The 15,465-nt window shown below is 55.6% G+C and overlaps 1 protein-coding gene across 3 annotated transcripts in view; it reads right to left on the bottom strand.

The window, feature by feature from the left end:
* Positions 1–92: 92 nt before the first annotated feature.
* Positions 93–15,465, bottom strand: part of LOC111143778 (UPF1, RNA helicase and ATPase) — a 36,953-nt gene continuing 21,580 nt past the window's right edge. For all 3 annotated transcript variants that reach the window (XM_022497636.1, XM_022497639.1, XM_022497638.1), the window contains 16 exons: positions 15,013–15,121; positions 14,707–14,866; positions 14,469–14,587; positions 13,834–13,998; positions 13,606–13,720; positions 12,984–13,127; positions 12,126–12,339; positions 7,988–8,105; positions 7,431–7,587; positions 6,652–6,794; positions 5,315–5,489; positions 4,798–4,879; positions 3,271–3,432; positions 2,921–3,138; positions 2,522–2,644; positions 93–1,966 (listed from right to left, as the gene is read on the bottom strand). In XM_022497636.1, the coding sequence (XP_022353344.1) occupies positions 2,525–2,644; positions 2,921–3,138; positions 3,271–3,432; positions 4,798–4,879; positions 5,315–5,489; positions 6,652–6,794; positions 7,431–7,587; positions 7,988–8,105; positions 12,126–12,339; positions 12,984–13,127; positions 13,606–13,720; positions 13,834–13,998; positions 14,469–14,587; positions 14,707–14,866; positions 15,013–15,121 (2,201 nt within the window). In that variant the 3' untranslated portion in view covers positions 93–1,966; positions 2,522–2,524. The remainder of the gene's footprint in view (positions 1,967–2,521; positions 2,645–2,920; positions 3,139–3,270; positions 3,433–4,797; positions 4,880–5,314; positions 5,490–6,651; positions 6,795–7,430; positions 7,588–7,987; positions 8,106–12,125; positions 12,340–12,983; positions 13,128–13,605; positions 13,721–13,833; positions 13,999–14,468; positions 14,588–14,706; positions 14,867–15,012; positions 15,122–15,465) is intronic.

The raw sequence follows: 15,465 nt of genomic DNA, 5'->3' as shown, positions 1-15,465 counted from the left end.
AGGTGACCCCAAGGCTCCCAACCAGTCAGGTCCCCAGGCCAAGTGCTCTGCTATCTCCCTGCAGTTCATCTGCCCCGGTGTGAACACAAAAGCTGTTTATTAAGATTTTATTGGTGACAATAGAGCTTAAAACAAATTGACCAGAAATCAAAAGTTACATTGCCTTGGTACAGATGCTCCTCAGTCTGGAAAACTGAACTGCTGCTATGAAGGTGGAGAACAAAGCAAACAGCACAAAGCGGAGGCAAAGCATGCCAAGGACAGAACAGGGCAGGTGGGCGGGCACAGGTGTCACCCACGGGGTGTGTCGCACAAGGGGTCATAGCGGAAACCTATCCAAACTCTATGCCTCTATGTGGCCTATCAAAAGAAGGGGGAAACCGAAAGCCCTACAGCAATGGTAATAAATAAGAGGCCTTGCCAGAAGGAAGGTGGCCTGTGTGTCCCCGTCTCCCAAGTACAAGCTGGAATCTGGAGGCTTCGATAAGGGCCAGTGTCAGCCTCACAGGGATGGGGAAGCTGGAAGGGGGGGGGGGGGCGGTGTAGAGTCACCAGGGCCTAGGTAGGCAGGGGATGGTCCCCAAAGAGGTGGTTGTCAGGGAGACTACTATCCCACCATGGGGTGCAAGGAGCTGGGGGTGGCTCTCCCAGCAACAGCAGCTCCTTGAGGCCCGGCCCAGACCCCACAGAGCCCCCTACCAGCTGAGGTGACAACCTGCTCCAAGCCCCTTCGGCATAGAACCAACTTTTTTCTGAAACTTACTCCTTTTCCAAAAAAAAGCAGAAATCACCCCACCCCATCACAGCTGTACCCACAGGTAGAAGGTCTCCCAACTTGGAGGGTGGGGTAGAGAACAAGGTAGGTGGGGCGCTCGGCGTGTCCGACCAGCCACAGGGACTGTGGGTGCCTCCCGGGGGACGGGTCCTCTTGGCTGCTGTCTTCCACCAAATCCTCAGGAAGGACCCCCGGGGAAGAAGCCACTGGTCAGGGAACGGCCACCTCCCCACCCTCTGGCCTCCTGGCCAGTCCTGCCCAAGGCCCGGCCCAGGGTGGGTGGGGCACGAGTCCGCGGCGCGTGGGAAGCACGTTGCTTCTCAGAGTCCAGCGGAGACCGGGGCTGCCTGGCCCGGGACGAGACTGCTCTCTCACTGCCCTGACGTGCAGGGAGAAGCCGCTGGAAGCTAAATTTGAAAACAAAAATTCTCCTCACGATCCCGTCACAGGTGTTGATCCTAATCTTGAGATGTGTTGCCTTGTTTAAACTTCGTTTCTGGAAGCTTCTCGCATCTCCCAGGTCCACCACTAAGATTTGAGAGACAAACTCAGGAAAGTATATTTTTCAGTACTCCTTTGAAAGAATCTTTAAAAAACAAACAGAAAAACCCAAAACACCGTGTTTTCTTTAAATGAAACCCTCTTAGAACACAGGCAGCGTGACCAGGGCAGTTTCAGAGCTGGCGGGGACAGAACCCACACCTCCGCGGGGATCTCCCGGCACGGCCGCCCCGGCAAGGAGCCTGCTCGGCACAGAAATGCGAAGTTTTTCCTGCTAAAACGTAGTCCCCTTTCAATAAAAGAGAAACAGAAAGAAAAGAACAGAGGAAAGGGCTACTCTGAGATGAGGGTCTTCCTCCCTCCGCCCTGGTCGCAGACCCAGGTGTGGACGCGGCGAGCGCTGGGCCTCCTTGGCGAGCGGGGCTGGCAGGGCTCGCTGGCGGGCGGTCCTCCGCGGCCGCCTGCCTCCCGTTCTCCCTTCTCCTTCTCCTCGCCGCCGCGGGCCAGCAGTGGGCGCTCGCTCTGTCTCGGGCTCCTCTCTCCCTCGGGTGCTCCTCTCCCTCTCCTGTTGCTCACAGTGGTGCTTCAGTTTTAGCAGTGGAAAACAGGTATCCATTTATTTTTATTTTTTATTACCCAGAATAAGATGCTGATGGACTAAGCCACATAGCTTAGCTCTTCCGCTGCCACCTGCAGGGAGGGAGGAGGGCAAGGGGCCATCAGAGCAGCTCAGGGTGGGGGGGTCCCCGCAGGTGCAGGGCTCCTCCCCCCACTCCACTGTGTGCCTGTGAAACGGGACCTCAGAGGCTGGCCGGACGCCCAGACTAGTGACTCCCCACCCAAAGAGAAGGAAGCCAACCACCCCACTCACCCGGCACACACACGGGTAGAGGACCCGGGCCCGCGTTTACCCAGCTCTGGTCACACCACATTCAGGGTAACCCTATGTCAGGGTCTTAATGGCACCCTGAAGCCCCTTGTGCAGAGGTGCCCCATGTGGCTGTGGCCAGGAATCCCACATCCACCCCTTCCTCACGGAGTTCCAGGACTCAGGAAAGGACCACCATGCAGGGAGCTGGGATGAAGCCCCTATTCCCTGGCCACTACAAGCAGATGCACAGGCGGCCAAAATGACCCGCACAGGACAAGCTGGCCTCCTGGGGACCTGAGACCCCTACCACACGTTTCCCTGATTTCCCATCATGTCCAGATCCCGATAAAGACCTCCTACAGGGGTCAGCTTGCCTTCTAGTACTGGGACAGCCCTGTCACTCCGCCGTGCTGGTATGCCCGCTCCCCTTGGTACGTGGAGTCTTGCGACAGTGCCACATCAATCTGTGACTTAAACTCATCGCCAAGGTAACTGTCCTGCAAAACAAAATTGGGGAGATAAGCATCCTCTTGGAGGATGTGCTGACATCCTTCCAGCCTCAAGAACCTGCCCCAGAGAGGGATCTGAAAACCCGGTTCTGAAATCTAAGTGGCAGGAGACCCATATGGGTTACCTCACCATCCGACACAGGTCACCCAGCTCCGCTAAGACCCTGCCGTCCCCCTGCCGAGGGCGGCCAGACAGAGCGGTGCTCAGGTCTGCAGGGGTGAATGTGTGGGCTCAGTCTCAGCAGCCCTGCCCTCCCGGCTCACCTGGGACAGCTCGGGCTGGGAGAGGCCGGGCTGGCTCATCTGGGAGGGCTGGCTCATGGAGATGTAGCCCTGGGTCAGGGCGCCCTGGGAGAACGGCTGTGACGCCACGTCTTGGCTGGCCTGGCTATTGGGAAGATTCGTCTGGCTGGGTCCAGGGAGCCCAAAGCGGTTCTTCTGGCGCCCCCCACGACCAGTCTTGCCTTTTGGGGTACCCCGGCCTGAAAGACAGCAGTCCAAGTTCCTTGAAGGAGATCTGCACCCAACCGAAAAGCCCAGCTGCCCGAAGCCCAGACGTGAAAAAGTTCTGGCGCCAGCATGCTTTTCGCGCCGAGCAGCCAGCCGGTGCTCACCTGCCGCCGGCCCGTTTGCTTGTCCGAAGTACCCTGGCGGTGGCATGGGGGGCATGACCAGATTGAAGGGGATGGGAATGTTCATGGCGGCCACGTGGCTGGGGCCCGCGCTGATCATGCCAATCTGGTCGTGGGTCTGGAAGTACATGTTTGAGGGCCGGCCTGCAAGACACAAGGTGGACGGCAGGTGTCAGATCCCACCGCGCCCACACCTGGGCCACGAATGAATGCTGAGGAGCTGGAATGTCACTCTCATCCTGCCGCTGCTGTCAGAGGGTTTCTCGGTGCAGCCTGACAGCAAAGCCACTGCAGTGATACAGAATCTCACGACTCGACCCCCACTCTGGACAGCCTCCCTGGGGTGGCTCCCGGGAACAAGACTTTTCTCCCAGGGGACTGGAGAATCCCTGGCCTGTAAGCATCCAAAAGACTGAAGCTGTGACGCATTTCCAACTGAAAAACAAAAAAAAGTTCTTTCAAGGGAAATTTTACGCTCACATTACCTGCACCCCCCCAATAACCACCAAAAGCAAGAAAACACCTAAGTGGACAGACCAGTGGATCCCACTGAAAATGCAGGCCCCCAGGCACCCCCGGGCTAGGCATATCCCAATCTGCACAGAGCTGCCCGAGGACTAGGTAGTTAAAGGGAGCCAAGGCAGGACAGCATAGCCTTCTGGTCCACCCTCCGGGGCCGAGAGCCTTAGCTGGGCCCACAGGGAGCTCAGGGATGAAAGACGGGCCCAGCGTTCCCTACGCAGCAACTTACTGGATGTGGCAACATCCATCACTTGAGCCCAGCAACCAGAATACAAGGGAAGCAGGGAAAGGGGGCTCGCCTACTTCATAAGTGAGAGGAACTGCTGGGCTGCACCTGGCCCCAGGATGGCCACTGAGCCCACAGGACGACAAAGCTCAGAGTAAAATGCAGGCTTGTGGCACCAAGCACCCAGGTGAGCGAGTCACCCTCTGTAGAGGCTGCTGCAAGGAAGGGTCCCAGGAGACAGGGACCTGGGGGATGAATGGGAACCATCTAGACACTGGCTCAGGCAAGAGGAGGTGCTGCACACAGCAGGGGTAAGGCCCCAGGACAGAGACCCCATACAGAAGAGCAAGCGGAAACGGGAAGGCCAATGAAACGGGAACCGAGTCTGTGGACAGCCTGGAGAGCTACAGGGGTGCCCCCTAACTGAGTGGGTGAACCAAGTGTAGGGTGGGTAAGAAGCACTGCGCCCTGGGGCCCGGGAGCACAGACAGAACTACAGCATTTGCTTACAAACCTCCACAAGCAAAGTTCTGATGTTTAAGAAACAAAAACAAAGAACAAAAAACCACAACGTATGTAGACACTGACAAAGACCAAGTCTTTGATTTTAGACAAGAAAAGGTGAGAAGGAGCTCCATCAGGCAGGTTTCTGTGGACTGAGGCTTGGGAGGTCACCCCAGGAGTAACAGGGCCAAAAGCTGCAGGCGTGGGAACAATCAACATCCACAGGGCTGGTGTGCTCCCCCGGAGAGCAGACTCACCCTGGCTGCTGCGATCGTAGACTGATCCGGGGATGATGGCCTCCCGAGCATCATACATGGCTGTTGTCATGAAGCGGGCTCCCTGCAAGGGTTCAGACAGGTGAGGAATTTACCACCTTGACACAAGAACTCTCTCAAGCTCTGGGGGCCAGGCCACGCCAAGGCTGAGCCCCAGGCCAACCCCAGGCTTGCTGACTGCTGGGCTTTGGGCCTCGCCCACCCCTCCTCCACTGGCCTAGCCTTTGACGCTGAATGGATCTGTCTTTGGGCTTCACCTCAAACAGCACCAGCTTCTAGGTCCCCCAGAGCACCCTGGGTTCACAGGGTTTCCCACTGCCCGGTCCACCTCCTAGCTGCCACCCAGGACTTTACATCCCAAAAGGCCAAGTTGGAAAGCTTAGGAGACACGGGACGGGGTAGATCCGTGACAACAGGCCACATGGACACGTGTGACTGCCCTCAGCTCACACTTGCAGGGAACAGAAGCCCGGCTGGGCCCCCGCCCACGGCCACTCACCGGGTTGATAGTGTTGACAAGCTTCCTGGGCTTGCTGAACTGCATGAGGCTCTCGCGCAGGTTATTCAGCGGCCCCTCCACCAGCACCTTCTGCTCCTTGTAGTAGTTCAGCAGGTGGTTCCAGAGTGGCTGCTTGGACAGGGCCTTCGGGTTGCCCACGATAATGACCCCATACCTACAAGGCGTGGCCACAAAAACAAGGTGTTTGAGGCTCTGCATGGTACGCAGAACACCACGTAACACAGTGAAGCAAGAAAGAACAAAAACTCAAAATCCATTCCCAAGGTCACAGGATGCGCTCCTGGCGCCCCATCTGCCTCCCTGCCCGGGCGCCTGGCCTGCCTCCGACAGCGCCATGAGCGCTGGGCACAGACAAGCACACTGCTGTCACAGTGACCTGGTGCTGGAGCCCACCAGGCAAGCTGTCCCCAGCGCACCGGCGTTATCTGCAGACAACTTCGGAGGCGCCCAGACATCAAAACCCCTCCGTGAGCAGAGGAGCTCAGACAAGCCTCCTTGTTTGCAGCCACGGGTCGGCCTCTTGGGAAGTCAGCCGCAGCCCCCAGCAGGCTCCATGGCCTCGGGAAGCCTGACAGGCCAGGGCACAGACCTCAGTGACCAAGCCAGGGACTGGCTTCTCTGGTGGACGCTCACCCCACCCAGCTGTTTCAGGACCCCCATACCCCAGTGCTGGCCACCAAACAAGACAGCAGCCTAGAAGGGGGAGGCGGTGACAAATAACCACCATGTGCCCTGACGGGAAAAGGAACCAATGGGAGAATCGAGCCTGACTTCTGGCCGGTGTGGGGGTAGCTGTGGTCTGGTTTTACTCAAATGAAACGAAGAGCCACCTTATTCTCTCTAGGTCCCCTCTGCTATCATATCATCATCATTTCAAAAAATACTACATTCTAGGGCTAAAAACATAGGCAAGACCAAAAGATAAGACTTGGGGATTAACTGTCTTCACAGAGATACAAACTGCACTAGTGCGTTTTGAGCTTAGGTCAAAAGAGCCTAGATGACCCTGCCCACAAAACTGAGGCCACACAAGCCCACCAGGACAGGAAACAAAGGCATCTCGTCGGGACGCCTTCTCCCTAAACTACTGCTTGGGAGCACTCTGACTTCTGGCGCTGGTGAAGCCCAGTCTCACCCGCGTGGGGCCCAAAGTTCAGCTGTGGTGGGAGGAGAACTGGAGGAGACAGCGAACCAGGCCGGGAGCAGCCCTTGGGCAGACCTTCCTGGCTTCAGGGAAAAGTCAATCCGAAGAACTCCCGTGGCAGGAGGGAGGCACCTGCCACCAGCAAGGCCCAAAGGGACGTAGTCCTCCATACCTTGCTCTAGTCAGGGCCACATTAAGCCGCCTGGGGTCATTTAAAAACCCGATGCCTTGGTGCTCGTTGGCTCGCACACAGGAAAGGATGATGAAGTCCTTCTCTCGCCCCTGGAATGCGTCCACACTGGCGATCTCCACCTCCTACAAGGGACCCATGGTCGCAGTCAGCCAGCTGGCTGCCTTCAAGGACCCTCAGACTGTGGGAACGTTGTTGGGATGAACTGTCCAGTCCCACCAAGGAGCCTGGGACCTGAAGCCTGCAGAGAAACCAACGCCAGCCTCCGGCAGCCAGGAGAGAGCCCCTCTGGCTGGACCTACTCCCCCCGGGTTTTCCCGGTCCCCAGCCCCTCTCTCCTGGCCTTCCTGTGCTCTGGTTGTTTTTTTCACCGTGGCAATTTGTTTCCCAATAATAAAAGCATACATCCTTGCCGCAAAAGCCCTTAGACGGCACCCAGGTTAACAAAACAGACCACCTGACATGGTCACTTGGGCGCTACTTCGTGTTTCGGTTAGTCTCTGCAGAGGAAGAGAATCCTGCGGCCCCGTGCCCTTCCGGCACACACCCTGGATGCTTCACCCGGACAATGGTGCAAGAGGGAATGGCATTTTCATGACCACATAACATCCACCATAAGGCCAGCAGGTAATCATACCATACAGTTCAACTTGGAAGTATTTTCAATTTTGCTCTGAAAACCATCCCGAGAAAAATCCGAAGGGAACACATGCCCTCCCAGGACGGCGGCACCAGCCGCAGGCCCAGCTGGGCGCGCGCACCTGATAGAGCTTGGTGTGCAGGGAGCCGCTGAACTGCATGTACTGCACCAGGTAGGAGCGCTGGCCCTCGTACGGGGTGATGATGCCGATCTGGTCGGGCTTGGCCCCTGCCTTCAGCAGCTTCGTGGTGATCTTCTCCACGTTGGCAGCTTCCGTCCTAGGAAAACCCGCCTTTCAGTTCCTCGGCTGCCCCCGCGGGACTGGAGACCGAGGCTGGAAGCCATGGGAGGTATGGGGCAGTTCCACATCCAGGGCAGCCCTGAGAAGGCTTTGCCCGCTGCGCCCAGAGCCGGGCTCCCCACCATTTACCAAGGGAGTCAAAGGGGACAGGGGAGGCTCTCACGTGGGCTTAGCAGTATCTGCTCAATAGAAGGACACACATTGAAGATGCAAAGTGGAAACAGCTGCTGGTTTAAGTGTCTACACACAGCGGGGACAAGGAGGGCTAGGAGAAGCTTCAGAACCACGGCAGAAAACGAACGCATGCGCGGCAGCTAGCGGCTACTCGCCAAGCTGCCCATGAAGCCAGCAGACACCGAGGGCAAGTCTCCGCTTACCTGTTCAGGTAGGAGGTGCCTGAGCTGGCAATCTCCTCTTGGCCCTGGGTCACGTAGAAGAACATTGGCTTATCAGGCTGGGGCCACTGGAAGTCAAACCCCTTCTTTACTCGGTCAGCTATCACCAGGGAGGGAAAAGAGGCAACACTTCCCATTAGAGAAGAAAGCCACCGCCCATCCTGACACATACAAAGGGAACAGTGCAGAAACCCATGCTACAGCAGTCAGCAGCAGGCTTCAGGCAAGAGACCCCGGTCAGTGGGGCCCTGAGGCGGCCACCCAAGCGGGTCCAACCGCCCCGAAACATCCTGGAGGGAGTGAAGCTGTGCACACCAACAGCCAGCTGTCCGCTGCACAGAGCCGGCTCACTCACTGAACGTTACCTCCCCGGCTGGTGCGTTCTGTGGCCTGTTTAAGAAATCTCCGCCTACCCCAGGGTCACAAATACATTGTTTTCTTCTAGAAGCTTTACTGCGGTGCCTTAAAGGACCCATAAATCCCTCCAACTGGCTTTTGTGGATGACACTGCTGAGTCAATCTCTTCCTGTCACAGACCAAAGTCTTCGAACAGGTGGGTCTGCCCCTGGAGTCTACCTTGGGCACTGTGCCCACACTACCCGAGCAACGGCAGCTCTGTAGTAACTCGGGACATCTGGCTGTGTAAGCCACCACCTCCACGGAGCTCTTCACGTGCCCTCTGGCTGTTCTGGGCCCTGTGCATTTCCTTATAATTTCAAAAATTAGCTCATCCATTCACTTGCCCCACTGACCTCTTTGGGAATTTTGGAGCTGTATCTAATCTATACAACAGCATGAGAAAAATGGCATTTTTGCATCAAAACAGCCTAACACCAATGATCCACTTTATGTCAAGCTGAAAAAGAGTCCACGTCCATCTCTATCCTTCTAGTGAGGGCAGTAGCCAACCAGCTAGCTCAGTGGCACATTAGCCAGGGGATGCTGGAGAATGTTTGACCACTGGGGGTGGGGGGGGCAGGGCTGGTCTATTACAGCCTCCAATTTCTGTAGTGCAAATGCTCCCACCACAGCTGATGTCAGGCTACCCCAAGAAGGGGTCTGGGTGGGTGCCAGCACTGCCTTGGACAGGGGCCACCTTGGACCTCAAGGGTGCTTCTGGGAAATAGGCTGTATTCTGGGTTCAGATTCTAGTTATACAGGTGTGTTCACTTAGAGAAGACTCACTAAGCTGAACACTTAGGACTTGGGCACTTCTTTACACTTTAATGAAGAATTTAAAAACGTGTACTCAGGGTGCCTAGGTGGCACAGTCAATTAAGCGTCCAACTCCTGGTGTCCGCTCAGGTTATGATCTCAGGGTCGTGAGATCAAGCCCCGCGTTGGGCTCTGAGCTCAGCATGGGATCTGCTTCAGATTCTCTCTCCCTCTCCCTGTCCCTCCTGCTCATGCTCAGTCACTCTAAAATAAAAAAATCTTGTTATTGTTTATTTTTTTAATTTCTTTTCATTTTTTTTTTAAATTTTATTTATTTATTTGACAGAAAAATAGCACAAGTAAGCAGAGCGGCAGGCAGAGGGAGAAAGAAGTAGGCTCTCTGCTGAGCAGGGAGCCTGATGCGGGACTCGATCCCAGGACCCTGGAATCATGACCTGAACCGAAGGCAGCAGCTTAACCAACTGAGCTACCCAGGTGCCCCTGTTATTGTTTTTTAAAGATTTTATTTATGTATTTGGCAAAAAGAGAGCAAGAGAGGGAACACAAGAAGGGGAAGCAGGAGAGGGAAAGCAGGCTTCCCGCCAAGGAGCTTGATCCCAGGACCTTGGGATCATGATGTGAGCTAAGGAAGATGCTTAACAACTGAGCCATTCAGGTACTCCTGAAATAAATAAATCTTAAAAAAAATAAATATATACATGTATGTACTTAGCAGGTGCTGACCATGTGCTGGGCACAGAGGACACCACAGGGAGAAGTCACCACCACCCCTGCTCCCTGCCCCCCAGATCTGCCACCATGGAGGCAGGCAGAGCAGGGCCAGCAAGGGTTAGAATCAGTGCTGAGCGTGGCTTTCCCAACTTGTGTCAAATTGCAAACAAGTTCCTTGTAGCCTGGCCTTTCCTAGCGCCACCACCCAATGGACCAGCAATGCTGTAAAGCATCATGGTGACGGGAACACTCATAGTGCCATCAGCTCCCAGGACCGCATGGCACCATGGCTGGACAGCTTGGCCAGGCGCACACACTCAGCCTCCATCTATCTCCTAGATGGTAGGCCGGACAAGGCCAACATGGCAGGCTGCTGGCATTAACCAGACATTAAGAACGCCAGTCTTGGGGAAGCTGGGTGGCTCGGTAGGTTAAAACCTCTGCCTTTGGCTCAGGTCATGATCCCAGGGCCCTGGAATCGAGACCTACATCGGGCTCTCTGCTCGGTGGAGAGCCTGCTTCCTCCTCTACCTCTCTGCCTGCCTCTCTGCCTACTTGTGATCTCTGTCAAATAAATAAATAAATAAATAAATAATCTTTTTTTAAAAATGAAGGAAAAAAGCAAGCCAGTCTCAGGGGGCGCCTGGGTGGCTCAGTTAAACATCTGCCTCCGATTCACGACCCTGTCACGATCCCAGGGTCCTGCAATCAACCCCCCGCATCAGGCTCCCTGCTCGGCAGTGGATCCCTCCCTGCTCCCACTCCTCCTGCTTCTATTCCCTCTCTCTGTCAAATAAATAAAAATCTTTAAAAAAAAAAAAAAAAAAAAAGGAATGCCAGTCTCAGGACCCCTTATACGACCTAAAAAGTTGAGGAATCCAAGCAGCTACCATTTCCATAGTTTACATCTAGTGACATTTACTACATTTTAAACCCAGAAACATAAAATACTTATGAATTCCTTTAAAAATAAACATATCAGCGAAAATTTTTAATGAAAAGTAGTATTTCCCACTAAAATATACATCTCGAGTTTCTACGACTCAGCTGTGGCTGACTGCTTCTGTGCTCAGTCTCCCATCAGCCCTCGCAGGACAATCGGACCTCACAGATGGACAGAACTGGAAAAGGGAAGAATGTTTTATAACTTTCCCCACAACCATGGGATTCTGCCTGACTCCACACCAAAGCTGCATAGGAGGTCACCCTGCAGGTTGGTGATGATGGCTTTTCTCCTCTGCCTGCCCTTGGGATGGCCTCTGACTTTGTAACATCCTTGTGGGCCATCAGAATGGGACGTACTTGTTCACCAAGTCAGAGCTCCCAAAGACTCACACACTTCACAGACACTTGTCACTACCACAGATCTCATCAGAAAAGCCACTCGACATTGGAGAGACTCGGTCGGCCCAGATCAGGGACATGAGTTTTCCAAAATTCTGCTTTTCATTTTGAGTCCTCAGGTTTTATCACTGGAGATAAATATTGTCAATTGTTTTCCTTGAAGCCACAGGCTGACTCACTTTGATCGTTTCTGGGAAAGAACCTGCTGAACACCCCAGTCTGAATGACCGACCATACTGTGTCCCTGAGTCCTTTTACAAACACCTACCATACCTGCCAAGGGTCTTAGAAGAGCTCCCGACCTCGACACGCACAGGGTCATATGGACGCACACAAAGTGAGTATGCGTCACTGAGGCATTCAGGGTCTTGCCTGCTGCGAGCACGTGGCGGGGGCGACACACGGCAGTCTGGCAGCACTGTCCCACTCATGCCAAGGCACCAGCCAGCAGCCCTCCAGGGTCGCCTCTGCACCCTCAGCACGAGCGTCCTCATGGCAAAAGGGCACACGATGCCTCAGTATTATCACGAGGGTAGTTCTGACCTCCGTCCTGTGAAGCCCCAGGGCTCGGGTTTCGAGAACAACGGGGTTAAGGAGTGGGAGGAACAGTCAGTTCTGCCACCTCCCGTTCTGTCCGCTGTCTGATAAGCCCCCGGTCCGAATTCTCAGGTAGTGACTCTGCATTTTACCAGGTCAAGCTCCCCCTTGGCCACATGCCAAGGATGTCCCACACTCCAGGGTGGACACGCCATCCCGCAGACCACTGTACCTCTCTGAGGTGCCCCTTACACACGAGTGATCACCACATAAGGCCACTTAGGCAGTGACAACAGGTGTCATCTCGCCAGGCTGAGTTCCCTCCAGCCCCCCACTGCGGGCTGAGCACTACCTGCAGTGACGCCGTTCTGGAGGGAGCCCTCGTAGAAGATGTTGGAAGGGAAGGCGCTGAGCGCGGGGTGCATCCGGTACTGGACCTGCAGGCGGATGGGGCGGATGCCCAGCACCACCAGGCGCTCGAAGAGCGACTGAGACAGTCCCGCCTTGGCCGCTTTCTTGCACATCACCACAGGGCCCAGCTGGCAGTGGTCGCCCACGAGGATGAGCTGTGGCGAGAGGCCCACACAGGTGAGGAGCTCAAGTATGAAACAGGAGACGTCCGTGTAGGGGGGCACGAAAGGGCCCTGGTGCTCTACGACCACCCAGTCACGTGGGACTCAAGCAGTAAGAGCCAACCAGCATGGGAAACCACCCCCACATCCAGGTATCCAGCTTTCCCAAACAAGCTTGGTCACATCACTTCTCTTTTACGAAAGACCTCCGTTAGCATGGCAACAGCGTCTGTCGTAAAAGCAAAAATCTTATGATTTCTTTTGGTTGTCAGAAACAGATACTACCAGAGGTCTTCTGTAAAAGCAAAGCCGTGTAATACGAATTTTCAGAGAGCAGGGATCTTCTTCGCTTTATCCCATTCTAGCTTGTGAGAGGTTTCAAGGCAGTGCTTTACTGCTGGATAGCAGGGGAAACCGAAACATGGAACAGACTTGCACTCAGGACCCACAAGAGATGGGGGAACCCATCCTTCCAAGAACCCCTCAGTAAGCCTGCTGGGCACCCCTCTGCTCTGCCAAGACATCACACAGCACTACAGAGCATTACCAAAAACAAACCCCCAGCGCTGAGAATGACACAGAACTGGAAAGAGAGAACACACACTGGTTTTCAAACAGGACGACAGGGAATGGCCCACCTGCTTGGCGCCAAGGACCACAGGGACCATGCACTCTGGTTCAGTGGCCTGGGTGCTCTCGTCAATTAAAATGGAGCGGAACTGCATCTTGGCGAGCCTCGGGTCCCCTGCACCCACACACGTGCAGCAGATGACATCTGCGTTCTGAAGACGAGAGCAGGCAAAACATCAGGGAACCTGCATGGTAAATGCTACCAGGTCCCCAAGGGCAGGTGGGACAGGGCACTGCTTTGCGCCCTCCCTGACACCTACGGAAACAGGCCGCTGTCCCACCTGGACAATATCTACATCCAGGCTGTAGTGGCACTACCTTCTGAGACCCTAACTGATCTAGCTTCATCACGAAAACCTCTCAACACAGATGTAGTTCTGTGCCTCAAGACAGCCTCCGAGAGGCAGTGCTGAGCCGGGGAAACCTTTCTTGGTTTGTTATAAAAGAGCAGAGAGTGTTCCAGACCCACCTACAGGCCAAGATGTGAAACCACTGAGAAGGCAAACGTGGGAGGTATCAACGTTTTCTCAAAAGCAAAATAAACTGCCGTAAAGGCGCCATGGTCTGCCCGGCACACTGAAACAGGTCCCACAGCCAAACAGAACCGAGGCCCAGTGGTTAAGAGCTCACCATGAGCAGCTCCCTCTCGGCGGTGCGCTTCAGGGCCCGGTACCGCTTCTCGTCAGCAGAAGACAGCTCCCCCGTCTCGTCCTTCAGCTGCTGCAGCTTCTGCAGCTCCGGCATGCTGGAAGCACCGTGACACGTCAGCAGGCAGGGGAGCCAGGTGTCGCCAGGGACCACGCCAGGGACCGCGCCCAGGACACGTGCCACGCTTGAGGCAGGCTACCCCACACCCACCTATCCATGTTCCTGATCTGGTTGTGCAGGGCCAGGAAGGACACTGGGGAGTCAATGGCCTCACGGCTCTTGGCGCAAAGCCGCACGACCTTCAGCCCAGTCTGGTGGATCTTCTCAGTCAGCTGGTCCACAGCTATGTTACTTGGAGCACAGACGAGCACGGGCCTTCAACACAAGGTGAACAAATGTCTCAGAGCTCAGCCAGAGGAAATTCAGGAAATGCTAACTGCTAAGACTGTTTTTCTGACTCCCAGACAGTGGAGTCCCCCAACTCGTGACCTAAGACTAAAGCCAGGAGTGAACAAAGCTGAAGAAGCAAAAAATCTAACCGGTCTGGAGCTTCCAGCTCCCACCTGGTTGACATTCTCATGTGCAGCTACGCTACTAACGGAATCCTGCATCCCTACCCCCGCCGGCACCATAAAGACTCTCGAAGCTCCGTGATACGTACAGGCCCAACACCTGCTGTCCCACCATGGCCCTTAATGGAGCAGCAGGCTTGCTTGGGAAGAGCAACTACAGAGGCCAGATCTCATACAAATAACGTAAAACCCAGCGTGCCAGGTAACAGGGGCCCCCAGATGTCCTGGCAGACAGGTCTCTCTCTTCCCACCTTGGGCTACCCCGAGTCCTACCCATTGCCCTGCCGAGCGAGGTGGTAGACGATGGTGGCAGAGGTCACTGTCTTCCCTGTGCCTGGTGGTCCCTGGATCAAACTCAGCGGTCTCTGCAGCACAGTCTTGACAGCATAAACCTTCAGATAACAGGCAGTCGTGAGGTGGCAGCCGGACCCGGGGAGTGGTGGGAACGCCCGCCCCAGCAGGCCCTGCCGGCTGGGCCCGTACTGCGCCGCGCCCCGGGGCAGGTGGGCACCTGGGAGTGGTTGAGGTCGGGGAGCCCCTGTGCCGTGAAGCGCTTGGGCAGCTGGCACTTGATGATCACGTCCTCCACCTCATGCCCGAGCAGCTTATGGTAGATGTAGCCCGAGACAGACGTCTCATCCACGGCAAACGTTTTCAATGCACTCTGCATCCTGGAAGGAGAACTCGAGGTCGGGGATGCGCACAACACAGTCCTCGCAGACAAGGACGATCACTCAGACGCTGGAGGCAGAAGCCACGCCCTGGGCCAGGCATGGAAGCAGAGCCAGCAGAGCCTGCAGGGCCAAGGCACACGTACCTATCGAATGAGGTGGACTTCCACACAAAATCCACCTGGAAGTTATGCGTCACCTCCACAGGCGCACCCACACTGCTCCGAAGCTCAATGGCTATCTCATCGCCATAATCTGTGCCACTGAGTTAAGTTTCGTCGTTGTCAAAAGCTGGGTTTACCTTTCTGAGGAGCCTTCACTGGGTTACCGGGGAGAAAGAGCCTCCTCTGTGCCAAACATTAGCAGACACAGCCCGCCCGGCCCACCCTCACCAGCAGACGCCACAGTGGGGTCCAGGCCCCCCCACCGCCAGCTCCGCGCCCTCCCTGTGAGCACCAGGGCAGTGCCCAGCATGAAGCAGCTGCATCCCAGCCAGGGTTCCAACTGAGCCTCCAGAGCCTTGGGGCGCAGAGCTGGACACATCCCCACAGCACATCTGAAGCAAGGACTCAGTGGCAAACACCAGTCAGAGGGGCCCC

Source organism: Enhydra lutris, unplaced genomic scaffold, assembly GCF_002288905.1.
Source record: "Enhydra lutris kenyoni isolate GAN:26980312 unplaced genomic scaffold, ASM228890v2 scaffoldscaffold10, whole genome shotgun sequence".
Classification (NCBI taxonomy): Eukaryota; Metazoa; Chordata; class Mammalia; order Carnivora; family Mustelidae; genus Enhydra; species Enhydra lutris.
This window is presented reverse-complemented; position numbering and strand designations above follow the sequence as displayed.